This window comes from Alternaria atra (genome assembly GCF_907166805.1).
Source record: "Alternaria atra isolate CS162 genome assembly, contig: 23, whole genome shotgun sequence".
Lineage (NCBI taxonomy): Eukaryota > Fungi > Ascomycota > Dothideomycetes > Pleosporales > Pleosporaceae > Alternaria > Alternaria atra.
Window position 1 is genome coordinate 4,055,080 of NW_025091321.1, and position 25,157 is coordinate 4,080,236.

General features: G+C 50.6%; 8 protein-coding genes across 8 annotated transcripts; 5 read left to right on the forward strand and 3 right to left on the reverse strand.

Moving 5' to 3' along the window:
- Window positions 1-504: 504 nt before the first annotated feature.
- Window positions 505-1,480, reverse strand: ALTATR162_LOCUS4900 (uncharacterized protein; the record flags this gene model as incomplete). Its single annotated transcript, XM_043312516.1, has 3 exons — window positions 505-734; window positions 786-1,171; window positions 1,401-1,480. 3 exons carry the CDS (start codon window positions 1,478-1,480, stop codon window positions 505-507), a joined length of 696 nt encoding a protein of 231 aa, XP_043168451.1.
- A 435-nt stretch (window positions 1,481-1,915) lies between these two features.
- Window positions 1,916-4,285, forward strand: ALTATR162_LOCUS4901 (uncharacterized protein; the record flags this gene model as incomplete). Its single annotated transcript, XM_043312517.1, has 1 exon — window positions 1,916-4,285. One exon carries the CDS (start codon window positions 1,916-1,918, stop codon window positions 4,283-4,285), a length of 2,370 nt encoding a protein of 789 aa, XP_043168452.1.
- A 494-nt stretch (window positions 4,286-4,779) lies between these two features.
- Window positions 4,780-8,029, forward strand: ALTATR162_LOCUS4902 (uncharacterized protein; the record flags this gene model as incomplete). Its single annotated transcript, XM_043312518.1, has 11 exons — window positions 4,780-4,969; window positions 5,019-5,368; window positions 5,416-5,946; window positions 5,995-6,072; window positions 6,160-6,373; window positions 6,450-6,843; window positions 6,894-7,441; window positions 7,488-7,602; window positions 7,652-7,690; window positions 7,740-7,878; window positions 7,925-8,029. The coding sequence occupies 11 exons, from the start codon at window positions 4,780-4,782 to the stop codon at window positions 8,027-8,029; spliced, it is 2,703 nt and encodes a 900-aa protein (XP_043168453.1).
- Window positions 8,030-12,607: 4,578 nt separating this feature from the next.
- ALTATR162_LOCUS4903 (uncharacterized protein) lies at window positions 12,608-14,126 on the reverse strand (the record flags this gene model as incomplete). The annotated part of the gene is made up of 3 exons (XM_043312519.1): window positions 12,608-13,778; window positions 13,828-13,907; window positions 13,962-14,126. The coding sequence occupies 3 exons, from the start codon at window positions 14,124-14,126 to the stop codon at window positions 12,608-12,610; spliced, it is 1,416 nt and encodes a 471-aa protein (XP_043168454.1).
- Window positions 14,127-17,272: 3,146 nt separating this feature from the next.
- ALTATR162_LOCUS4904 (uncharacterized protein) lies at window positions 17,273-18,542 on the forward strand (the record flags this gene model as incomplete). The annotated part of the gene is made up of 3 exons (XM_043312520.1): window positions 17,273-17,683; window positions 17,735-17,821; window positions 17,883-18,542. 3 exons carry the CDS (start codon window positions 17,273-17,275, stop codon window positions 18,540-18,542), a joined length of 1,158 nt encoding a protein of 385 aa, XP_043168455.1.
- Window positions 18,543-20,483: 1,941 nt separating this feature from the next.
- ALTATR162_LOCUS4905 (uncharacterized protein) lies at window positions 20,484-20,864 on the forward strand (the record flags this gene model as incomplete). Its single annotated transcript, XM_043312521.1, has 2 exons — window positions 20,484-20,648; window positions 20,697-20,864. The coding sequence occupies 2 exons, from the start codon at window positions 20,484-20,486 to the stop codon at window positions 20,862-20,864; spliced, it is 333 nt and encodes a 110-aa protein (XP_043168456.1).
- A 100-nt stretch (window positions 20,865-20,964) lies between these two features.
- ALTATR162_LOCUS4906 (uncharacterized protein) lies at window positions 20,965-22,670 on the reverse strand (the record flags this gene model as incomplete). The annotated part of the gene is made up of 5 exons (XM_043312522.1): window positions 20,965-21,598; window positions 21,640-21,735; window positions 21,844-22,199; window positions 22,266-22,492; window positions 22,553-22,670. The coding sequence occupies 5 exons, from the start codon at window positions 22,668-22,670 to the stop codon at window positions 20,965-20,967; spliced, it is 1,431 nt and encodes a 476-aa protein (XP_043168457.1).
- A 528-nt stretch (window positions 22,671-23,198) lies between these two features.
- Window positions 23,199-24,902, forward strand: ALTATR162_LOCUS4907 (uncharacterized protein; the record flags this gene model as incomplete). The annotated part of the gene is made up of 2 exons (XM_043312523.1): window positions 23,199-23,349; window positions 23,404-24,902. The coding sequence occupies 2 exons, from the start codon at window positions 23,199-23,201 to the stop codon at window positions 24,900-24,902; spliced, it is 1,650 nt and encodes a 549-aa protein (XP_043168458.1).
- Between the last annotated feature and the right edge of the window lie 255 nt (window positions 24,903-25,157).

Here is a 25,157-nt window from a genome sequence, read left to right on the forward strand (position 1 = left end):
GTGCTAGGCGTCCCCGTGCTCATCTGGTTACCCTTTTGCTATCACTGTGAATCGTTCCAACAACCTGAATCGAAACTTCAGGACGATTAGTGTTGCAGCATTGGCTCGAAGCGCGCACTCGGGCACAATGATAGCGCTAATAAGTGATATACAGGTCGTGTGGAGGCCTGACCAGCACACAGGTACGTCACAGAGGCAAGCTTTGGCACTATTCGATACTGGACACAAGACCGAGCTCAGCGATGGTCCGAGTACATGCATGCAGCGTGGTGAAGCGTGACATCGTCAGTAACCATATTACTGCCCCACTTACGCGATTGATCAAGTCACAAGTGCATGTGGCAAAATGTGTTGTTGATCCCACAGTGGGAAGTGGTATCTCTACCATGTCGTGATTTTGGTTATCGTCTAGCGACTGCTCATAAAGACGTGAAACCGTCCGTCATGATCATGCATACTCTTCGTCAAAAGGTCATAACATCGCGCGCGCCAACAGGAAGTTATCTACAACTTCTGCATAGCAACAATGTCGGTGGACTGGACGTGGTCCTCGAACTCTTCGATCTGTTGCTGGAGCTCGTCCAGCGAGACCTTGTCGTCCTCGACGACCAAGTTGATCTGGAGCTTCTTGATACCGAAACCAACAGCGACCAACTTGGAGGCACCCCAGACGAGACCGTCCTTCTCGATGGAGAGAACGTTCGCCTTGAGCTCGTCCATGTTTGTCTCGTCATCTGGGCAACGTTAGCATACGGGTAGAATCGAAGACAGATTAAAGAACGTACCCCATGGCTTGACGTCAAGGGTGACGATAGACTTAGCAGCAGGCTTGACCTTGCCAGCCTTCTTCTTGTTGTACTCGGCCAGACGCTCCTCCTTGATCCTGGCAGCCTCGGCGTCCTCCTCCTCGTCGTCGCTGCCGAACAGGTCGACCTCGTCGTCGTCGTCCTCAGCCTCCTTCTCGGGGGCCTTGGCGGGGTTCAGAGTGAGCTCGGAGGACTCGGGGCCGTAGGCAGTGAAGTCCTTGGTTGGGTCACCAGGAAGGGAGTCGAACTCGCCCTCGAAGGTGAGCATGTGGTTGTACCAGCGCCATGCGTATGGGTACTTCTCTGGCGCGGGGATCTGCTTGATCTGCTGGTAGACCTTTACATCGGCCTGCGATGGGGAGTAGCTGGGGTATGTTAGCTGATGACTCCTCCATGGTGTTTGGACAAGATGCAGCAGAAACAAAGGGTAAATCAGAGGTGCGACAAGCGCGTGGTTTTGTATTCAGATAGCGGGGTCTTAAGCCGCCTCATTAACACGGACCAATTGTTCTCATCATGAAAGGTTGGGAGTGCGACGCGATGCAGTGGGAGGATACAAAGCGGGAGGAAATGTATGGCGGGGTAGGAACTTACCCAACAATGTAGCTACGGGTCCTGACATAGTTGTTCAGGAGAGTCAGGCCTGCTTCGGAGACGAGATCGGTGAAACCCATATTTGCAGTTGTGTGTGGTTGCGAGTATGGAATGGGAGAATCGAAGGTGTTGTGTTGAGAAAGAGAGGGACGACCGCAGTTTTTGATGGAGGAAATTGCGCTGAGAAAAACACGCTAGCCTTGGCGCTAGCACGTGCCCCTCCCTGCCTCCCTGCACCTGTGCCCGCGACAGCTGTTCATGTACCAATCTTTTATGCATCTGGACCTCGCATAGCATATTCGCGCGAACAGGTTCTCGCCTTCTACCCTGGACCTGATCCGTATTGGTGGTGAACGTTGGCGGTCTGGAATGTTATCCATAGACGCGTAGAAAGTTGTCGAACCATCGCGCATCTTCGCCGAAGCCTGTGCTCGCCCCATCCATCACGAATATAATGATACCGTCTCCGACTTCTTCAATCTGACTCTTGCTTGTTTTCTGACTCCGACGTCGTCATGCTGACCAGTAGAACACGCATAGCCACGAGGCGCATTGCCTCACCATCCCTCCCACGATCACTTCCCATTCGCACATCGCCGCTATGTCTCCACGCATCCCCAGTACGACTGCCTCGGCAGCAAAAGATCCTAAGACCGCTTGTATCGTTGCGAACATATGCAAACGGAGGCCGACCGCATCCTCCAGGTGGAACACATCGCATGAATCTGGGTGGTGAGCCGGAAAAGCCTGCCTTGGAACAATATGGTGTGGATCTCACAGAGCGAGCGCGTGATGGCAAATTAGATCCAGTCATTGGACGAGACGGCGAGATCCAGCGTACCATTCAAATCCTATCGAGACGAACAAAGAACAATCCCGTCCTCATAGGCTCTGCAGGAACAGGAAAGACTGCCATCCTTGAGGGCCTAGCACAGCGTATTGTAAAAGGTGACGTGCCCGAATCCATCAAAGACAAGCGCGTCATATCCCTCGATCTCGGGTCCCTCATTGCTGGCGCAAAGTTCCGCGGAGATTTCGAGGAGCGGCTCAAGAGCGTCTTGAAGGAAGTCGAGGAGGCCAAGAAGGGTGTCATACTATTCGTGGATGAGCTACATACATTGTTGGGCTTGGGCAAGGCAGAAGGTAGCATCGATGCGAGCAACCTTTTGAAGCCCGCACTCAGCCGCGGAGAGCTACAACTCTGCGGTGCGACAACACTCAACGAATACCGACAGATTGAGAAAGACGCAGCGCTTGCGAGACGGTTCCAGCCAATCCTAGTGGGCGAGCCGACCGTACAAGACACCATCTCGATACTGCGTGGTATCAAAGAGCGATACGAGGTCCATCACGGCGTACGCATTACCGACAACGCTTTAGTCGCCGCTGCTGCGTACAGCAACCGATATATTACCGACCGTTTCCTTCCAGACAAGGCCATCGACTTAGTAGACGAGGCTGCGAGTGCCCTCCGTCTTCAGCAAGAGAGCAAACCCGATGCGATCCAGGAGCTAGACCGTCAGATCATGACGATCCAGATTGAGCTTGAATCGCTCCGCAAAGAGACAGACATTGCCAGTAAAGAGCGACGCGAGCGCCTTGAAGAATCGTTGAAACAGAAACAGGAGGAAGTGAAGGGCTTGACTGAGAAGTGGGAAAAAGAGCGAGCAGAGCTCGATGAAATCAAGAATGCGCAGGAGAACCTCGAAAAGGCAAAGCTCGAGCTCGAACAAGCCCGCCGAGAAGGTAACTTCGCCAAGGCTGGTGAACTGCAGTACAGCAGAATCCCCGAGCTAGAGCAGAAGCTTCCCAGGGACGAGGAAGTGACTGCAGGGGCCAACCGACAGGGCTCATTGCTGCACGACTCCGTCACTGCAGACGATATTGCATCTGTCGTCTCTCGCACGACTGGCATTCCACTGTCCAAACTCAACTCGGGAGAAAGCGAGAAGCTTATACACATGGAGGACATTCTTCGACAATACGTCAAGGGCCAGGATGAGGCATTGAAGTCTGTCGCGAACGCCATTCGTCTGCAGAGAGCTGGCCTGTCAGGCGAAAACCGGCCCATCGCTTCCTTCATGATGTTGGGACCGACTGGTGTAGGAAAGACGGAAGTTTGCAAAAGATTGGCGGAGTATCTGTTCAGTACTCCACAGGCTGTCATTCGATTTGACATGAGCGAGTTCAGCGAGAAGCACACCGTCTCGCGCCTCATTGGTTCTCCTGCAGGCTATGTTGGGTATGAGGATGCTGGCCAGCTTACCGAAGCCGTCCGACGAAAGCCTTATGCAGTCCTCCTGTTCGATGAATGGGAGAAGGCTCACAAGGATATCTCAACGCTCCTCCTACAGGTGCTTGACGAAGGCTTCCTCACAGACGCCCAAGGCCATAAGGTTGACTTCCGCAACACCATTATAGTCATGACATCGAACCTAGGAGCCGATATAATCGTCGGCGACGACGTTCTACACTCGGTGGACAAGGACTCCAGTGAGATCTCACCAGCAGTACGCAGCGCTGTTATGGATGTCGTCTCCGCCACATACCCACCGGAGTTCCTCAACCGTCTCGACGAGTTCATTGTCTTCCGCCGTCTCTCACGCGAAGCGCTCAGAGACATCGTGGATATCCGTCTGAAAGAATTACAGCAGCGACTGGACGACCGCAGGATCGTCCTAGAATGTCCGGACGAAGCCAAGCAATGGTTATGTGATAGGGGATACGACCCGAAGTTCGGTGCTCGGCCACTGAACAGACTCATCGCAAGAGAAATCGGCAACAGTCTGGCGGACAGGATAATCCGTGGAGAGATCCGCAGCGGCGACACAGCCAAGGTCGCCATCAACGAGGAAGGCACAGGTCTAATCGTTACTGCTTCATGATTTAGTATGACTAACGACGATATGACTGTATAACAGAATGTAAACTGTACTATTGCATGTACATAATATAGCATCAGCGGCGTTTGTAGGTAAAATATTTCCTCTCTGTAGACTGTATCAATGTAAAAGATACCCTGATCAGGTTCAGTATCTCGTTCTTGCGGAAGTCACGCGCCACGTAAGCGCTCCTACGCAACTTCCTCTTCCATCTCAACCCACTTCACTCACTATTCTCTCACCTCACTCTAGTACTTCCACCACCAAAATCACCATTATCGATCAGAGTGATGGCGTGCCATCCTCCGGACAAGCCTCCCTATCGGCATCAAGGTAATCGTAGCAGCGCTGCCTCGCGTAGTGATCGCAGCAGCCATACACGTCGTACACCCGCTTCAACGGCTGACTCGCGTCCCCCGTCCACGCGCTCCGCTTCCAGTGTACCTGCAGGACCAAACCAGCAGCGTAGAGAGGCCGATAGTGGACCTTTCACAGGCATGTCAGTAAACACACCTTCAGAAGCTCATAACGGTGCCGAAGAGAATGATGATACGTTGATCGAGGTCATCATGGCTGTTGACATGACGCCACGTGGTACGGTTGGATGTTGTTACTACGTCGCAAGAGATGAAAAGCTTTACTTCATGGAGGACATACAGTGTGGTGACGTGAATGTCGTCGACTCCTGTATGTTCTTCCTACAGAACTCTAAGTGACTATATTGATAAGCTCATAGTGAGAACGTTTATAGAGCCTACAGTGATCCTGGTATCAACGAAGATTGACGACAAGGTGATTGACCGCTTCGACCCGGAGGCTAGGAGCGCCGATTGCACAAGTAGTGAAAACGACCAATTTCGTCTTCCGTTTCTCTTGGAGGTGAGACCACCCAATGAGTTCTCCTACGACACTGCAAAGAGCAAGCTTGCCAGTCTTCGCTTCGACTTGGAGAGTGGCACTCGCGCCAGCTTCAATATTCCAGGAGAGCTTGCGTCCATGGACCACCTGAATGAACAGGGGGCGGTAGGCCAACAAGGTCAACTGCTTCGTCTTGCAGGACGCATAGACCTTGAAAGCCGTTTGACGGTAACCTTTCGATTCTTACAGTAGCACACACCACTGATACTGAGTAGGTTGGCTGCGCTGGGGCACTCGTATCATATCTTCAACGCCGACGCGCTGCTGCATACCTTCCCGGTGATCGAGCAACATCCCTGATGTTTCGGATCGTGACATTGGAAATGTTCAGTCTTCGAGAGACTATGTTCATCAATGCAGACACACTTCACTCTTTACAGATCATGGGTGCCGAATCGCATCCGCATTTTCACAATAAAGGGCCAACAAAAGCTAGTTCGGGCGAAAAGGAAAGCCTCTCCGTATACGGACTGTTTCACCATCTAGCGCGAACACCGCAAGGAAGGTTCCTGCTTCGGCAGCAGTTCCTTCGTCCTAGCCTCAATATCGATGCCATCAATGAAAGGCTGAGCGCCCTGGGGGTGTTTACTCGCCCGGATAATGATTCCGCGCTACAGACGCTTGTACAAAATTTGAAGGACGTTGGCAACATGCGTGTCATGATGCTCAACTTGAGGAAGGGCGTAGGTGGCTCGAAGAACGGAGCTGGAGGCTTTGCTAAGAGTATATGGACGTCCATCAGAGCGGTACGTCTCGCCGCACTCTATAGCGAGCCTCTTAGCTGATTCTACTAGTTCGCATTCCATGCGCTCAAGATCAAGGACACATTACAGGAGGTCCTCGGTGGGGAGACTTTGGTGATCAGGAACAAGGTAATTACCATTACTGATCTCTGCGCACTTGCTGGTCCATCGATACAGCTTAATGTACTTATAAAAGCGCTGTTCTAATGCCTACAGGTGTTAGAGGAATTCGAAGGCTACCATCTGGCTCAGATCGGAAGGAAAATCAGCGAAACTATCGACTTGAACAGCTCGGCAGAAGAAGGTCGAACCGTCATCATGCCAGGGATCGATGAGGAGCTGGACCAGATGAAGCAGACCCTGGATAGTCTTGACGACTTCCTCAACCGAGTTGCGCGGAAGCTGTCCGAGAAGATGCCTTCCGATATCCGTAAGTCGGTGCGTTCTTATCAATGCTTGACCTTCCCACCCTGGAGTCATACTGAGACAAACGCTGACCAAGTTAGAGGCAACCCTGAATGTCATCTACTTTCCACAGATCGGGTTTCTCTGCACTACTCCTGTCGATGAAGCAACCGGAGATGCTGTTTATGATGGCACTTTTGACAGTCCTTGGGAAAGAATGTTTGCCACTGAAGAGCAAATCTATTTCAAGAATAGCGAAACACGAGAGATGGATGATCACTTCGGTGACGTGTACGGTATCATCTCGGATCGCGAAATCGAGATTAGTCATGAGCTCGCACAGTACTTGCTGCAATATGAAAGGCTGCTGACATCTTGTTCGGATATTTGTGGGGAGCTTGATAGTCTTTTGGCTTTAGCACAAGGCGCGAAGATCCACAAACTTTGTCGCCCTCGCATGACATACGACAATGTTGTACGGATCGAAGGGGGCCGGTGAGTCGGATATTGCTGGGCGCCATGCATATTTACTGACTTCGGTGTAGTCATATCCTGCAAGAGCTTACCGTATCGTCCTTTGTTGCGAACGATACAATTCTAAGAGGTGGCGAGGGGGATGAAACAGTTGAAGAAGACGTCGATCAGAGCTACAGCACCGGAGCTCAACTACTTACCAGCTCTGCGACCCGCCACACATACGCGCTCAAGGACAGCCCAAGCATGCTCGTTCTGACTGGACCCAATTACTCAGGGAAAAGCGTTTACCTCAAACAGGTTGCTCTCATCGTATATATGGCGCATGTCGGAAGCTTTGTTCCCGTGGATAGCGCAATGATCGGGCTAACAGACAAGATTCTTTCCAGAGTTACGACGCGCGAAACAGTATCTCGTATCCAGAGCGCCTTCATGATAGATCTACAGCAAATCTCACTTGCGCTTAGTTTAGCTACGCGCCGAAGCTTGCTCATCATAGATGAGTTCGGCAAAGGGACTGAGTCTAGTGATGGAGCCGGTTTGGCATGCGCAGTCATGGAGCACTTGTTGAGCTTAGGGTGCGAGCGACCTAAGGTCATCGGTGCTACGCATTTCCATGGTGCGCAACTCTCGCTCGTCCGCAAATTGACGCTGACCCTTCATAGAAATCTTCGAAATGGGTTTGCTCAAACCTAGGCCTGCTCTTGCATTCGGGTATATGGAAGTGCGTATTGATGCCGACGCTTTGGAAGTCAGTGATCAGATAACGTACCTTTACAAGTGGGTCTACCGAACCGTTAGGTTCGGGAATCTACTAACTACTGCTCAGCTTGCGCAAAGGTCGAAGTACCTCGAGCTTCGGAACGTGGTAAGTTTATAGCTCTGGCCCTTCCTTAACATAATTGACGACAAGACAGCTGTGCTGCCATGAACGGCGTTCCTCCGGAGATTATCCAACGCGCAGAGAATCTCATACTGCTCTCTGCGCGGGGTGGGGACCTTGTAGCAGCATGCTGTCAGATACCAGAAGACGAAGCTGCGGAACTTGAAGAAGCAGTACGTGAGGTCTTGCAATTGAGGACGTCATCTAACGTGTTTTCAGGAGCAAGTGGCGAGAGAATTCCTCGAAGCAGATGTCTACCGAGACCCAAAGACTACGTTGGCGAATATACTGACCATCTCCACGACCACAAACTCGCCCAGTTAGTAATGGAAGTGTCGGTACGAGTGTATGATTGGCGAAACATGGACAGAATGGAAATACAAACTGTTAGAAAGATGATGAATCGCACCAAGTCCAAGCTTCAAGGTGATCAATCCATGAGACAACGATAGCGAGTGTGTTTTCTCCACTTTTGTGTCCAATCTGCCTCCACCGTGTGTACTACGAAAAGGTCAAGACCGTGGTCAGCAAATCTGTAGCCTCCTCATAATATGATCCATATAAGTTTGTTTACCAAAGCTTGGGCGAAAAGACACAAAGGTCGTCGTATGGGTCCTGTATACACGAACCGCCACTATGCGTATCCCTTAGCCTCTCACTGACGCTATTACCATCACTTGCCCAGTACACAATGACAGGTCTCAACTTCACAGATGAGTCTAATCGAATCTTCAATTAGCTCTACTGAGCCAACAGTTTATTTGAGTTCACTTGATGCCGATTCATTCCTTCAAGCCCACCTTTTCGCTGTCTTGCTGACATAGACAGCTACTGCAATATTATAGCGATCTAGATCTTCTTCCCTGAAAAGCAGTCCCCGAGTGTTCATTTCTGTCACCCCTCAATCCCGGTACCCCGAGTAACGTGCCTCGTTACAATGATGTAGAGCAGGGGAACGAAAAGTTACACCTGCAACACAATGAAGCCACCGGAGTGTCGCTAGATAGGAAAACGTAGGCCGCGGAGATACACGCTACGATAGTTGCTAGCCTTAGGGTGCATTGCAGGAGTTCAGAGTGAAGGATTTGTTGGTGGCTACACAAGAAAGACGGGCTTCTACACTGTTTTGAGAACGCAGACGGATACAACGCGTCGGTTACCGTGGTTGTGGTTTCGGCGATGGGACTGAAGTGGATCTTATTCTACGTTCTCCCGTTCACTGGGTCTCGCGCAGTCTATGGAGCTTGTGGCTTGGTCATGCTCCGTCCTTATTCTAAATATTGGGGTCCGGTGTACTTTGTAGCATTCGTAGGGAGAAGGTTGGTTGGGGGTTGGTCGGTGCAATAGGCTACTGTTGTCGTTGATCTATCGTTCTGTATACTCTTTCTGGAATATTAGCAGGGTATGAATGATGCATGAACGGATGGTAAGGAGGGGTGGCTATCATACCATATGCATACTAAGTAGCCGATCAACGGTTTCGCTAACGTGACTTCCAGTATTGTATGCCCTTGCCTATACTATAGTTGAAACTCGGGTCACACTAGATGCATCTTGATGTTACCCAATGGACCGGTAAAGCGATTGCTACGAAGCTAATTAGTTTGGCTTACCCATGACATTGATTCAAGTAAAATCCTTCACCTCACTTGTCGGGCCGGTCTGATACCGCGCCTCAAACATGCAGGATATCTATCCAATGACACCGCACATGAGTTCCGACATCAATCCATGTCTGTGCTACAAAGCCGTGCAATCCTCCCACGTGTTCGCGATATGTCACTGTGCGTCAGGGTGTTGTCCTGGTTCATCCAGGTATACGGCTTTGTAGAACCCGAGTACATAGTATGTGACCAACCAAATAAGCTGATTGTTGTTCATTCAAGTTGGGATAGAAAATGTCGTATAGATATGTTGGCGTTCTAGAAGCATGATGGAAGATGCGCACCGATCTTGCCACTCCGCTGAACGGTGTTGGATCCAAAACGGCTTGCAGATACAGCAGGGACGTAGACTGAGTGCATGACTTCGATTGGCACTGTTTGTTCCAAATATATCAAATGTCAGTGGATGAGAAGATTGAAACAATGTGCCGAAATCGCTAGGCATGAATTACTGAAGGACGACCGACAATATGGTACCGATCTGATGGAAGCATGAGAAAGCATCCGATGCCCACTTCATCACTTGAAATGTGGTAGATACCGTTAATCTGACGTTAGTGGACGGATTTGCCATAACATAGCGTGTTTGTTGAGGGAATACCACGCTTTGGAGCAGATACGCTCTGACACTTTGCTTTGCTCCTTCTTCTGGGTGATTGTGCATCGCCATGCACAATCTACGCGGCCTATCCTGCAGCCACTACGTCAGCAGAGATGTCAGGGTGTGGTGCACTGGGTGCTCTCACCGACTTCTCCCCAGATCGCTACATTCGGAGTCCTCTCGCTGCGCATATCATGTCGTCAAAGATGATTGGTAGTTCGAGACCTGGGAGCTTTGAGCCCTGTATGATTTTGTGGCCTAAGCTATCTCCTAGCTACTTGTAACTTTGCCCTGCTTTCCACTTACCGATGGCACGTCTGACCATTGGAGCGGGTTTTGACACTACCAGCGCACAAGCAGCCACTTGGCTCAAAGCGCAACGACTCTTGTACTACTACACACGCGTGCGAGACGGTACTGTATCTCGATGAGTGTTTCAAGTGCTTGGAGAGCAGGTATCTGACAGATCATGTTTGTGAAAGTTATGCAAGCCAGATAGAGAAGTGATTCCGAGGAAGAGCTGTATTCAGAGTTGAGTGATCGAAGCGTTTGAGCCACTTCGTGCAGTTAGCATCATTGAAATGCTAGAACTGTTAGTAAACTACGATATTAGCTTCGTCGCGATCCATCTACAGCCATGCAAAACAATCCATTTTGAGCCTGGCGCAGCTAGCTTGTGTGACTTCACGACCCACCTACAACTTTCTATAGGACTCATTGGCTCACCATTCTTCCGCGTCGTACAGACATCCTACAAATGCAGTTAATCTACTCCGGCCAATAAGCACTCGCACATAACGCCTTGCCCAGCCGGTTGTGGCAGGTCATACACTTCTCATGTGCCGCAGTAGGCAGTGCCCGCACCGCTTTGGGGCGTCGTTCGAAGAGCTGGGTGGGGTGCTGGTGTAATGGTCGGCGGGGGCTTAGGTGAGCGAAGAGGCAAGGAAGGTCGAGACGGGAAGCTTGCGTCGCATCAACGTGTTTTACTCACCGTAAAATTAATGGATGGCCTGAGGTATCTGAGAAATGGACGTTAGGCGCTCCTACCTGTCGGTAGATGTACGCGTGGCTATGCGCGGCGTCCGCACCGGCCCGCAACAATCCCGCAACAATCCCGCAACAATCCCGCACCGATCACAACCGGCCCGCAAAAGCTTTCCTCCACCACTTTGACCACTCCGCTATATACATCCAACTCTTCAGAGCGCTACAAAGTCATAGGCACATGTTTCCCAACCTTTCGTATCTTCCAAATAGAAAACACTGCACCCTCGCAACATGATAAGGCGAACCAACAGCTGACCCGCCTCAGCACTAATTTGTCTGCAAGTCTCAACCACCCGTCCAATCTTCACCCCTACCCGGGTACAGGAACGGCCCCGCTGATCCCGGCTTTCCTGCGATCCGCACATTCCCACACTCTCCCGCCCCCGCTATTGGCGCAAGCATGTAAAGATTTAGTAAGGCTATCTTACGCCTATGTTTAGGTGGCGCGTAACTTCCCTGCATCCTGCGGGAATTTCAGTTGGGAGCGGGTGTTCGGCGGGAAGCGCTGGCGGAGTATGTTGGTGGGGCGAGATGATGCAGCGATGATTCTGAACTAATATTTTCTCTTGAAACCTGGGAGACAAAGTCGCTGGAGTGATGTATGATGGTTCGGTACTGGTTTGATTTGACTGGGTTGTTCGTACAGCGAGCCTCCAGCGTAGATTTTCTATCATCGTAACGAACCTTCGGAGCATGAACTACTCATGTCACATCGCCCTTCTAGCGAATCAACAGCTCCTGTCCATGATTTTCTACCGGCCCCTCGATCGTCCTCCACGGAGATCTTGGGGTATGCCAACAGAAACTGGCCCTGTCATCCCAGGCGCCCGGCCCAGCTGTTCCTAAACCTCAGCAATCAGCGTAGTCTGTTTGTGCCCCCATGTGCATGCTTCGCAGGCGAGCCCGGGCTACGGGTAAATAACTTTCAAGTGTGATGCAGTCAACATACCTGATTTTGAGGTTTTGGCACCTTTCGTTCCCAATGAGATGAGAACAATAGCGCCAATGCTGCTTTACGGCACATTCGCTCAAGTCTGCCAGAATAGCGCACATTTGTGCAAAGCATTTTTTGTGTGACACCAACGCGGAGGATATTACACGGCTCTGGCTTCCGCTAGTGGAGGAGAGTTCGCAGAGCTGTAGGTTTTGAGCGTAGTGCTGAGAGTGGGGATTATGTGGGGCATGAGAGAGATGATGTAGGCGTCCTAAAGTGAGACGCGGGTACGGAGCCAGCCAAAAACGGTTATGGATGGCGAGGTCAATGTAGTGCTGCATCATCGCGCGTGCTAGGGAGATATGGTTTGTGGTAAGTGCTATGTTACAACTGCACTAATAAGAGTGCGACGAGAGAAGAACCTATTACTGATACTTGCTTCCTGATGTGCTGCATTGCCTGAAGCTCTTCCCTAAATTTGCAACCGAAAAAAACCTACATGTGAAAGGACGGAGCGGAGACGAAGGAAGCCTGGCTGAGAACAGTACAATGACACTAGTAGAAGCCTTCTAGTAATTATGCTGATAGTATACATGCGCGTGGTGGTCTAGTCTGAGATAAGAGATAGCAAATCGTTGAGAGCGAAGCAGAATAGCTTACACGGTATTGACGCGCAAACGATTCTGCGTTCGAGATGCTATCTGGCGCTTGACGTTCTCCGGGGCAGCTGCCATAATGATCCTAAAAGTTTCGCGTACGCGACTCCGAAGCGAGGCCTCCATAGCCACGTAGACGCCGCAATCAATGCCTGTCTCGGCGATACCGGCCGGGTTGCAGTAGCGCTCGGAGAACTTGTCAATCAGCTTTTCCACCCTACAAAGCTCTGCCAGAACATGATTCGTTCGATAGGGGTACTCGTTCTCAGAGTCTGTTGTTCCGTTCGAGACGTATTGATGCGACAGAATCTCGAAATGAGTCTCGCAGGAATGGCGTTCGTCTTGCAGGCAATCTCCTGCAGTCGCTTGATACCAGGATAATATTTTCATGATGGTCAAGTTGATTGTCGCGGAGAAGTGAGGGTTTAATGAGCAACCGCAGCTCAATAGCGTGTAAAGTTTGTCAACAGCTGCTGTGTTGATTGAGAGTACTGAATCTAAAGTAGGAAGGCCGTCAAGCGAATTGAAGTCGCCAGCAGCGGACTGAGCCTTACGCGGAACATAAAGACTGTATAGTATTTGGAATGCGAATTGGGTACAGTCGTGGCTCGTGAGCATGTTGGAAGCTGACGGGGTCGGCAAAGGAGCGGATACCATAGGTAGCGGGGAAGCCATCATCTTCTCTTGCCGTGCATCATTTGATCCTCGCACGTCCAGAAACTGATGACTAAAAGCTACTGAGGTCTGCGCTGGATCCAGCGATGTGAGCATCTCGGGTTGGCTTTGGACACTAGTTGATCGTACATGCCCACGGAAAGTTGTGTGTGGTGGAGGATACTGCGGCACGGGGGCAAACATATCCGCTTGATGCGCAAACAACATTTGGTTGCCGTTCGACCAGGCATTGACATGCGAGCTGGTACCTTCCGAGCATACAGAAGACTGGGCACCATCGAACGTGTTGCTTACGAATGCATCTTGGTAGTGGTACTCTGGGGTACGGGGACCGAAATAGAAGGGGTCTGTCGGCTCCGGAGAGCTTTCGTATGTATGAGGTGCGGTGCGTGGCAGTAGATCCACTCTAGCCCCAAGAGGTCCATAGGAGCCTGCGGGTGATATGTCGCGCTTGATAAATCCGTCGACATTTCTGTTCTTGCGTGGTTTCCCCAGTCTGAATAGAGATAAGCTCGAGTTTTCGGTCAAAAAGATAGTGGACATACCTCATAGAAGGCGAGTAGTTGCAACAGATGTTCATAGTGCCGCATCGGTGGCATGTCGGTCTCAATTTGTCGCACTTGACCTGTAATAGGTGTCAGGATGCGTTATTGCATCAATTAACAGGTGCTATGCATACCTTCGCACGAGAGCAAGCGTCACATGAAGCTCTCATCTTGCGAGCTTTTGACTCTCCATTCAAACCAGTAGACATGATCGTAATCTCGGACCCGGTGATCGTGTCATCCATTGGCGGTGATCGTGACTGACAAGATACAAATGCTGGAGTGGAGGCTTGGAACATCGTGTATGTCTTATGGTGTGATAGTGCAACAGTGGGATGAAGCGCCGAGATAGGTATGGAAAGGCACATATTATATAGAATGATGGACTAGCAGACAGCTTCGGTCTGGACTAGGTTGGATACAAAAATGATCGTGGTTGGATCCGTGATGCAGCAGGCGTATCTGCACCGCAGGTGGCTATCAAGCTAGACTAGGCATTGAGCTGATACTTGGGAGTGCAGGAACAGGGAATGCTGCAGCCATGGCAGGTGGACGTGCTTTAGATTGCACCTGGGGGCTGAAGGCTTACCGGCGAACTCACATCAAGTTACATTGAGCTTAGCGCATACTGAATAGGCTGCAAGACCACATGAGCGCATTCGTGCTCGCCAGTACGGTCGTAACACTTTTCTGATCAAGAAGACCGAGCTTGATGCTTCGCCGAACAGGTTCTTTGCAGATGTTTTGTAGCTGTTTCGTAGTGGGTGTCTTCCAGGATCGATTGCTTGAGAACCGTCTTGGGTGCTGTGCCACACGGTCGGTACACGATGAGGCTCGGCGACCTGAGGCTACGGTTGCGAGTGAATGGCTTGCCGCTTTGGATAGATGACTCCACGAGGATTATACTAAATGTTCCACTTGTTCGGTGCGCTCTTTCTGTGTCTTGCAGCTGCATTGGTTCAAAATCGCGATACCTAGCTCTCCAGTCATCGAGCCCCTGCAGATTACATGCCGACAGTCCCCCTGTACGTGATTGATCAATGCGTGCGTGGGGTAGCCTAGCGCTGACTTACCTCATACGGGTTTGCTACGCAAAAAGAACGACGCTTATCAGTTTTTGGTACGGCGCGGACTAAGCCTCGCATGCTTGATATAGTGACGTGACAGTGAGGTTTTCGGTGTGTAGGGTACACAATAGCGTGTCAAGCAAACTTCGGTGTTGTATAGGGCTGAATGTATGTGGGACAGGTAGCACACCACCGTTGACCCGTCAGAAGAGTGACGGACATAGCCCATAGCACAGGTCAGATGCTGCAAAAGATCCAGAGCACCTTCTTTGGTTAGCTTGCTCGGTTGCTGCAGATAATCCGGGACGAGACGTTTCGCCGGCGCTGGGCTGGTGCGGGCCGATCATGAATCCTAAGGCTCGCCTGTGCACTCCATAGCCGCCCGCCTCGCGACGCCTTGGTCTCGAGGCTATCAATTCTGTGCGATGATGCTGTAGAGAAATAGCACTCAACGTGGTGTCGCAACACATGTTCTACTTACCTAGTTACGCTCAGCCTCGAGCATAGTTGAAAGAAAGCGAAGCAGTGAGCCACACTGTCTTCTCGAGGCTACGATACGGGCGATGCGGCAGCGGTATCGGCGACGACATCACCCCCATGTAAAGGAATTTGGATCATGAACTACCATGCAGAAGAGGGGCGGGCGACGGCATGTCATGACTGCGCCGTGTTGGGGCGCAGACATAGGTGAAAGTGGGTGAATCACAGGTTCAGGAACGGCAACACCTTGGCAGCAACTAACCGCCCGCGTTGGCTTGATGGCTACAACGGGGTCACATTGGCTGTCGCTCAACCTCCTATTTGGCAATAAACATACACCGAACGACCTGGAAGGCTTCGCAATCTACACTGCGTTTTGCAATACAGAACCCAATCACTTGGCTTCAGGAGCGCCATCCAATGCGCGCAGTGCCAGCTCCGGGTTATCGAGCCTAGGGACAAGGCGCACCCCGACTCCAGATCGCTCAATGTTGAGTTGTTTTCATCTTCGAACTTGAGACAAAGGGTTATTTCCGGTGTAGTAGGCCTGTCCTGCATGATAATGGCAAGACTACGAGGCCCCATGTGTCATCGTTGAGCGATGCGCAAAGTGGCTGGCAGCGCATCATATCATCCAACCTGAACAGCTATTGAAAATTAGGCTTCATTCCGGACAGGGGCAAGGAAACATACGAGAATGAAAAGGATAGCCTCGAAGTTGGGTCCAGTGGCTTCGAGGTCGGATAGCGAAGAGATGGATGGGTGGGCAGCCGATGAGCCCTTTTGTGAACGTCTTGGGCTAAGTAGCAACATCAGCGGGACTGCCGCATACGACCACAACATAGACCTTCTTATTTCACGGCTACCGGGTTTCTTTCTACTCTAGTTCTTGTTGCGCTATTTCTCTACCCGGTACTATTGTCTACTGGTATACCGGCCATCGGGCGCAACGACTACCGCTCTGGCGACTAGACCCGGCGTCGTATTCGATTATCCACTGCACATACTCATCGCCTGCTGTCGCCCATCCTTCCACGCCATCAACAAGCACAAGACTCTTCATCTGGTCATGTCCCTGGCTCGCTATGTAGTCAGCAAACCAACCTGCGGCACGAGTACCATGTCCTTTCGGAGAAGCTGGATTACGACAAGAGTGAGCACTGCTCCAAGCGTAACTTCTATCGCACAGGATTGATCTTACAGCAGTACCAGATTATCTTGCTTCGACCTGTTTGTTTGAACAGGAAGTATGGTGTGGGTATCGTATGGTACAGGCTCTGCGCAGGGAGGTTTATGGTATCGCAAATAGTGCCGCCCTATTTCAGTCAATTAACTTTGAGCATGAGTCGGAACGAATTTAAACGTCACCTGGTAGTCGCTGCGACGCAAGTCCAGAAGAACATGGTCTCGGCTGGAAGATTATGCGCTTCGCTCCATCATATCCAGAAGTTCTTCTCGGCGGATCGAGACAGGCGTGCTTCTGGGCGTTGGGTAAGCAGCGTGCCATGGCAAGGGTGGATTGCTGGTATTGGTGGAGCTTGCCATTGTTCGAGATCTCGTCAAGAATTTGCAAGCAACTGCGATTGTTCGCATCATCTCAAAGTAAATGTGGATCTGGAGACCTTTCCATGTGCTGGTGTTGACATCTTTGGTAAGTCACTGGTTGGCGATGATTGGTCTAACTCCAGGTCTAGGCTAGTCCTTCCTATGTATGCTATGACTTATGTAGTCCTTGGTATGTCACTGCTGGAGGATGATTGGATCAAACTTCATCGATATGCTGTCGCAATTCATCAGAACAAGCATAAAACACCGAGACTACATACTCAGCAGCATTCGTACATGCGTCCTTTAATGACTGCGGCTTCAAATTATTATATCCCACAAGTACGAGCATCATGACCATAATTTCAGGTCAAGGGCTCCGACCCAAGTCTACCACACCTTTCTCGTCCGACAAAAATGCCGACCTGGAAAGCACGCAAATTCAAGAGCAGGCGGTGCCGAACAACGTCTCAGTTATTAAAGGGCTAGGATGGCTTGATCGTTTCCTCGCCCTCTGGATCCTCCTCGCTATGGCGATTGGTATCCTTCTCGGTAACTTCGTTGAAGAGACCGGACCAGCACTCCTAAAGGGCAAGTTTGTAGGAGTATCTATCCCTATCGCCTTGGGCTTGCTCGTCATGATGTATCCCATTCTGTGCAAAGTGCGCTACGAGACTTTACATCGCCTGTTTCGCACTCGCGCCCTCTGGGTACAGATCGCCTTCAGTATCATGATGAACTGGATTGTCGCTCCACTGCTCATGGTACGTATTCATCCAAACTTGCCTCGATGTCCATAGACTGACTTAAGCTAGCTCGGTCTTGCGTGGGCTTTCCTTCCTGATCAGAGCGACCTACGGACGGGACTGGTATTGGTTGGGTTGGCACGATGCATTGCCATGGTACGCTTCTCGATGTTCAAAACCTCTACTTCCGTTATCGTCTACTGATTTCTGCCTCTAGGTCCTTATTTGGAACGGGCTCGCCGGCGGCGACGACGAATATTGCGCCATATTAGTAGCAGTTAACTCTATTCTCCAGATGATACTTTATGCCCCCCTCGCCATCCTCCTTATCAAGATTATTAGCCGCGAAACAGGCACCGTCGCTGTCTCCTATGAAACAGTAGCCACTAGTGTCGCTGTGTTCCTCGGTATACCTCTTGGGGCCGCCATCTTGACACGCCTTTTGCTTCGTAAGCTGGCAGGCGCGGAGTGGTATGAAAAGGTGTTCCTCAAGTGGCTTGCTCCATGGTCACTCATCGGTCTTCTATACACCATCCTCGTTCTCTTCGCGTCTCAAGGTCGCCAAGTCGTTCACCAAATCGTCTCCGTCGTTCGGACCGCCGCACCATTGATCGTATACTTCGTTGTCATCTTCTTCTTTACACTCCTCGTGTGCAACAAGCTTGGGTATGGATACAAATTGGGAGCGACTCAGAGTTTTACAGCTGCGAGTAACAACTTTGAGCTTGCTATTGCTGTTGCCGTGGCTACATACGGTCCCAACAGCGATCAGGCACTCGCTGCAACAGTAGGACCTCTCATTGAAGTTCCTGTGTTGATCGGGTTGGTATACTTGGTGAAATGGATGGGTAAAAGGTGGGCTTGGAAGAGGGTTTAGTCCGTTATTGATGCGATCGTCTCTATGTAAAACAAGATCATAGCATCACATATCTTGACCTAACATTTCGGCGATACACATGCCTTGTTGAGCGGGGTGCGATGATATCGAACATAGGGACTGCCGTGATACATCTCATGTACTTCCCCAGACTTCTTCCCCTTGTTGGCGAGCATGTTCATTTGTACTCTTGAGGGACTGATGTTATTCGAACGAGATCCAAAAGAGTAGCTGGCTTTGGTAAATTGCGGTACGAAAGCGGGATGACCTCGGCAGTACATCGTCCGATAAGCGACACTACGATAGTTTGGCGCTAATTTCTATTCTGGCTCAATGCATAAGCTCGGCCAACATCTAAGATGCATCTCAATTTCTCCACGGAGATTTATCCACACGACACTGCACATTTCTACGGGCGGTAACTTATCCCATGACATCTCTTCACGAGTCCTCAGAGAACTTACGTGAGGATTCATACCCACGCGACGTCACTACCAGGCCGGCAGCGCCTATCGCAAAAAGAGCCTGCGATGCCTGCAAGCGTCGCAAAGTGAGGGTAAGCCATCGCATGCCTATTGGACACGATGAAGGTACGTACTTAGGACTTGGCTAAAACCATCAGTGTGATGCAATATCCACACCATGTTCGAATTGTCGTATCTCGCGCCTGCAATGCGTTTACAATATAGCTCCTCAGAAGAGAGGACCGAAGCGCAAACGAAATAACACCACGCAACCGGCCTTCCGGGTTTCTGGTGGCGATTCCACATCACACGCAAATGCGACGTCTCATCAAAGCGAGACCCGCTCTCTCGACACGGCCTTGAATACGCATAGCTCACATATCTCACTGACAGCCGCTTCTCCGTCGGCAGCGAGACGCTTACAATGCTTGCCTCAGACACACCAGCAATCCGACCCTGCGCTGCATGGCGTCGCAGACCAATGCATCACTCTGTACATGAACTACATCTTTCCTATATCGCCCACTATCCATGAGCCGTCAATTCGTGCCATGGTACCCTTGTTGGATGGTACTGCAGCACGCAGCGGTGAGGAGATGGCGGCGTTGCGTAACCGCACACTACTAACAGCGCTGTGTGCTGTGACTGCTCTTACGCTACCTGCCTCAATTCTCCCGATGCAAGAGCAAACAGGACGCCAGTTTCTTACTGCGTCGCGGGAGACGCTGAAGTTGCATCAAGATTACGGTATGTAGAGCGTTCTATGCGTCAAGAATGGGAGATGCGCTGACTTAGCATTGTTTCGAAAGATATCGAACACCCCGACTATATCTCTCTGATGACTAGATACTACCATTCTAACGCCTTGCATGCCGTTGGCAAAACGAGAGTTTCCTGGCATGTGCTTGGAGAAGCTGTACGCATGATACAAGATATGCGACTTTACGATGAGACTTCCTTTGAGAATCTCGATCCGCTTGAGGAACGTCTCCTGAGAAGCATATTCTGGCAGATCCATACCGCCGATAGATCCGCGTCAATTTTGAACGGCCGTCCAATTTCGCTCCACCGGTCGTGTTTGGGAGCTAAAGTCACCACTACTTACTGGCGCGGGTCCTTATCTGCCGTGCCTCTACTGGATTACTCTACGACACCGGCTGCTCTGGACATAGAGAGTGTGGTTAGTCAGGGATACGACCTCTGCCAAGACCTATGGACGAAAGCATCGAGCATAATTATAAAATTCAATTCCCTAGAAATCTGGAACGAAGGCGTTTCGGATCGCTCTGCTTTAGTTGGTCCTTCTCATGAAGTTGTCATCACTGACTACCTTGACTTTATTGCTATGATCGATCACTGCCGATTTGACATCAAGGTGCCAGAGACGGTGGATCCTGAATCAGCGACATCGACTCGAATCCAACGGGCCTTCGACATTCAAAGAACAAATCTATGTGTAACTTATTATTGTTTGAAGATGGTTTTGCTCCAAAGGTTCTATGAGACCGGTATTTCAGAACATCTTGGTGTCAGTGGAACCTCATACTCGCTTGCATTGAGGAGACTCGACATCGCTAGCGATATGGTTAGGGTATTATCAGAAGTATCCTTCGAGTCTCTCCAAGTAAACGGGGAGCCTTGCGTAAGTCAGGCCCTTCACATCCAAGCATATCCGCTGACAGCTCTACAGGTGGAGAAGATACGACGAATTGGTGTGACTCTCCTCGAGCTCGTCCAACAAAGTCATAATCTAGCCCTAACGGAACGTGCGAAATCATTGTTCTTCACCCTTTTAGATGTTCTCTCACGACTTGACTCCCGGGTCTCCCAGGAGCTTGATTATAACCGTGGCTTCTGAGCCGGTTGCATGGTCATAGCTGTATTTACTCGTCATCAGAAATGAGGAAATGAACGTGGGCGATCGTACGTGGACACACACACATACATGGGATAACATCCTACACACGGTCTGGCAGGGTCTGCCTTGCTACGAAAATGGCCAAGACCCGGACTTTACAACCTGGAAGATAAGCACGTCTCGTTAAGGCGAACAATGGCAAGATTATCATGAGCTTCAGATTTCTGCTGCTCTGCTCGCTATGGAAGACGTTCAGACCCACGTCATGAACGATTGTCACCGGCTTCTCTAGGCCCTCGACCTCGCACTTGTAATCCTTGAATCTCCTTGCTGGTTGGCCTTTCTGGAACATCATCTCCAATTCTAGATACCTGTGACCCTTCATCTCAGGGAAGCAAAAGTACAGGTAGATAGGCAACGGTACTGAACGAGCGAAGAAGACGAAAGCGACCTTTGCGCCGAGGTTCGCGTTACCAGGATTTATCAAGACGGGTACGAGTTGTGTCACGAGACAGGCGGCGGCTGTGTTTGACATGACATTGATAGAGTATGTCTTCTGCCGTAGACGAGGGGTGGGTGTCTCGCCTATGACCGCGTAAGCTACGGCCCTGAGCGTCAGCTGGAACAAGAAACCCCAGAAAGACATGAAGCCTACGGCAGCTTGAAGACCGGTGCGATTGTTTTCCAGGGTTTCCAGGCCGCCGATCAGAAGAAGTAGGCAAGTGATCGCAATCCTGCCGCATACAATCATGGGTCTACGACTGATTCTGTCTACAAGAAATAGAGAATCGAGTTGCCGACCAGCTGGATAGCGTAACTAACTTGCGCAATACCGACTGGGGTTTCGACACCAGCCTGTGTGAAGTAATACCTGGAATCCGTCAGTGTTGGGACTGACTTGCGTTTTGTCGGGGGGCTTACGACAGATATCCTTGGACGCAGTTGGCGCAAACAAACTGCTGGGCAATGTACACAAGACATACAATCAGCGTGCTGCGGCAGATTCACACTTTTGAAGCATTCAAGGTATGGAGCACTCTCAGATTGAAGTGCGCGCTCCTTTTGTACCGCCGCTTCTAGCACCGCAACTGTCTGCGCGGCACCGTAGTCTGGGCCATTGAACTTATAGAGGGCTACCATGGCTTTCTCATGTTTTCCGTGAAAAACAAGCCATGAAGGAGACTTGGGGAGGAATAGTGTGCCTAGGACAACCATAAGTATAGGGGGGAGCAGCTGTGCAAGGATTCGCATGCGCCATCCCCAATCATTGTTGATGAATGACCCACGGTAGCCAACAAGCGCGCAGGACCACTGGCCGACCACGATCATGGTATTCTATCGGATCTCAGCAACGCTATCAGCTTAAAGCACGAGGCAAAGTAAGCAACCGACAAGAACTACCTTGCGACGAACAATCTTGTCTGCGATGAAACCATCGCCGAATGCAGCCACGAAGATACCGACAGTCGTCGAAGCGTTCAACACCTGCAGCTCGTGAGCATCAATCCCAATGGCGCCATCGGCTGTTTCTTGGCCGAATCGATCCAGGAATGCAGGGATAGCGATGATGTTTCCAACAAGAGCAAGCTCAAAACCGAAGTTGACGGGGAGGAGAAAGACAAGGAGACCTGTTTCACGGCAGTCAGATAGATGATGAATGAGAACATGTGCTCAACATACACCAGGACGATATCCACTTCTGCTGCCATAGATCACTGAATCTTGGGCTTTTGTGATTGGTTCAGTCTCCATAGTCTGTAGTGGCGCGTCTTGAGTATAGACAGTCTTTTCGGTCGACCCTTCCATTGTTGTGCAGTACCGGTGTGGCTTATAAAAAATGGAGTTTGATGGCTTGCAACCCGGATTAATGGGCTGAGCTACATGTTCCCACTTTCGGTATCGCAATACTTATAACAATGTGTGGACGGATGCTCGTCCGGGCTTGTGACATAGTCTGGAGTAGACTGTAATTCTCCACGGCGAAATGGCAAAACCTCGAATCATGGGCATGGGCTACCGACAGTTTGGGGATGATCACGAAACTTGAAAAGTGGACAGCGGAGGAGACCCCTGTGGCGTGATTGGCTTGCGATCGCGGCCTCGACGTTGTTATAGGCTTAGCGTCTCAGGTTTCTCCGTGGCGAAACAGAATCGCAATACGTGTGTAGGTAGAATTTCCCCATGGAGTAATAAAGTATGACAACGACTCCGGAGCGATGGAGGCCGATTACATGTCGGCTCAAGCTACAATGCTCGACCCGATCCGGTTCATTTCGCCCATCTCTTTGTGTTCCTCGACTCTCCTCTCACCGTACACAGTAAAATCTGGGCGCCATGTTCCACAACCCTATCATACCTGGATTTGCCCCGGATCCATCGGTCATTCTTGTAGATGGAATTTATTATCTTGCGACTTCTTCCTTCCATCTGTTTCCTGGTATTCCAATATACGCGTCGACGAATCTACAAGACTGGAAGCACATCGGTTCGTTCGCGCGTTCGCACTGTACAGGCATAGGCGATGGCTGAAGCATCCAAGGGAATGCGATCAACAGACCTACACAACTCGATCTGCACAATGCGACTACAACTGCCATGCCGCTCGATGATGGCAACGTCATGGTAGCATCCGGAGGTCTATTCGCGCCCACCATTCGATATCACAACGGCGTTTTCTATATTGTTTGCACCAGCTGCTATCACGGGAAAGACAACTGGCGAACCAACAATTTCTTAGTACACACCAACGATATCTGGTCCGATACATGGAGTGATCCAATCCCTTTCGACTTCCATGGCATCGATCCTTCCCTCTACTTTGACGATGATGGTCGCGCTTACATCCAAGGGTCATGGATGATGGACCGCATGAAACAGCCTAGTTGCACGATCAAGCAGTTCGAAATTGACGTCAAGAGCGGATCCGCACTATCTGAAACACGAGAGATATGGGGTGGCTTCGCAAAACGGGACACAGAAGGCCCGCACATCTACAAAAAAGATGGCTGGTATTACCTACTTGTAGCGGAAGGTGGAACGTTTGAACATCACATGCTGTCCATGGCACGCTCGAGAGATATTTGGGGACCGTACGAGTCCTGTCCACATAATCCCATCATGACTGCAGATGGCAAAAATGAATATGTGCAGAATGTGGGCCACGGCGAGATCTTCCAAGATATGAACGGGGACTGGTGGGCAGCAGTCTTGGGTCTGCAAGGGGACCAGAACAAAGCGCCGATGGGGCGCGAAACTTTTCTTACAACAGTGGATTGGCCGAAAGATGGATGGCCCGTCATTGAGCAACCACAAATGTCGTTCAGCACGCCTCGCACAGTGCAAATGGGCTTCGCTTCCGCCCAATTAATCAAGAAAGCCCGACTAGTGAAGCCCCACCTAGATGATTTGTACTTGCACAAGCCACTACGACATCCCTACAAGAAGGCCGGCTCGATCGCGCTCACACCCACTACTTCAGATCTCTCTGCACCGTCAGCACCTCTCGCTTTACTCGCTCGCCGCCAACGAAGTGTAAATACCATTGCGATAACAACAGTATTGCTCGACAACGAGGCCACTCATTCAAACGCCATAGGCGGACTAACAGTCTACAAAGACCCTCTTCGTCACGCCAGCATCTCCGTCTGCCTATCCACACGTCTCATCCACGTCCACTTCGTCGACGCATCCAAGGATTACGAGTACACAGCCTCATACCCAGAGCCCGTTGCCCGTTCTTCCACAGCTGTAGACCTCCGCATCATAGCTTCCACAGAGCGCTATGCGCTTGAATTTCGCGATCCCGACAATGACCGACAATGGAAACAAGTCGACATGGTGGACACTACAATGCTGAGTGCACGAGATTTCACTGGCACGGTCATAGGTATCTTTGCATTGCGGGATGGAAATGCAAGCGCGAGTAATAGCGCGAATGACGATTGTGATAGTGGGAGCGACGTAGCAGACCAAAAGGTCACATTTCGTAATTTTGAAGTCAGGTCCTTTGAACCAGGCAGCTTCCCCTGTGGATTTTAGCGAGACATGTTATTATTGTTGGAGAATAGGCGCAAAGCGAATTGTATAGGATTTTGTAGCTAATTGATACCCACGACGGAGCAACAAAGCTCAAACATAGCCCAAATCTTCCAAAATGGCAATGACGTACCGTAACGTCCTCCGCAAAACTATGCCTCAAATAGCAAATCACGCCATAACTGAGCCATCGTGTTTTTCTCTTGCCAAAAGTGGCCCCATCAGTACAAGAACTCCTTAAACGGAGTAAATTACCCC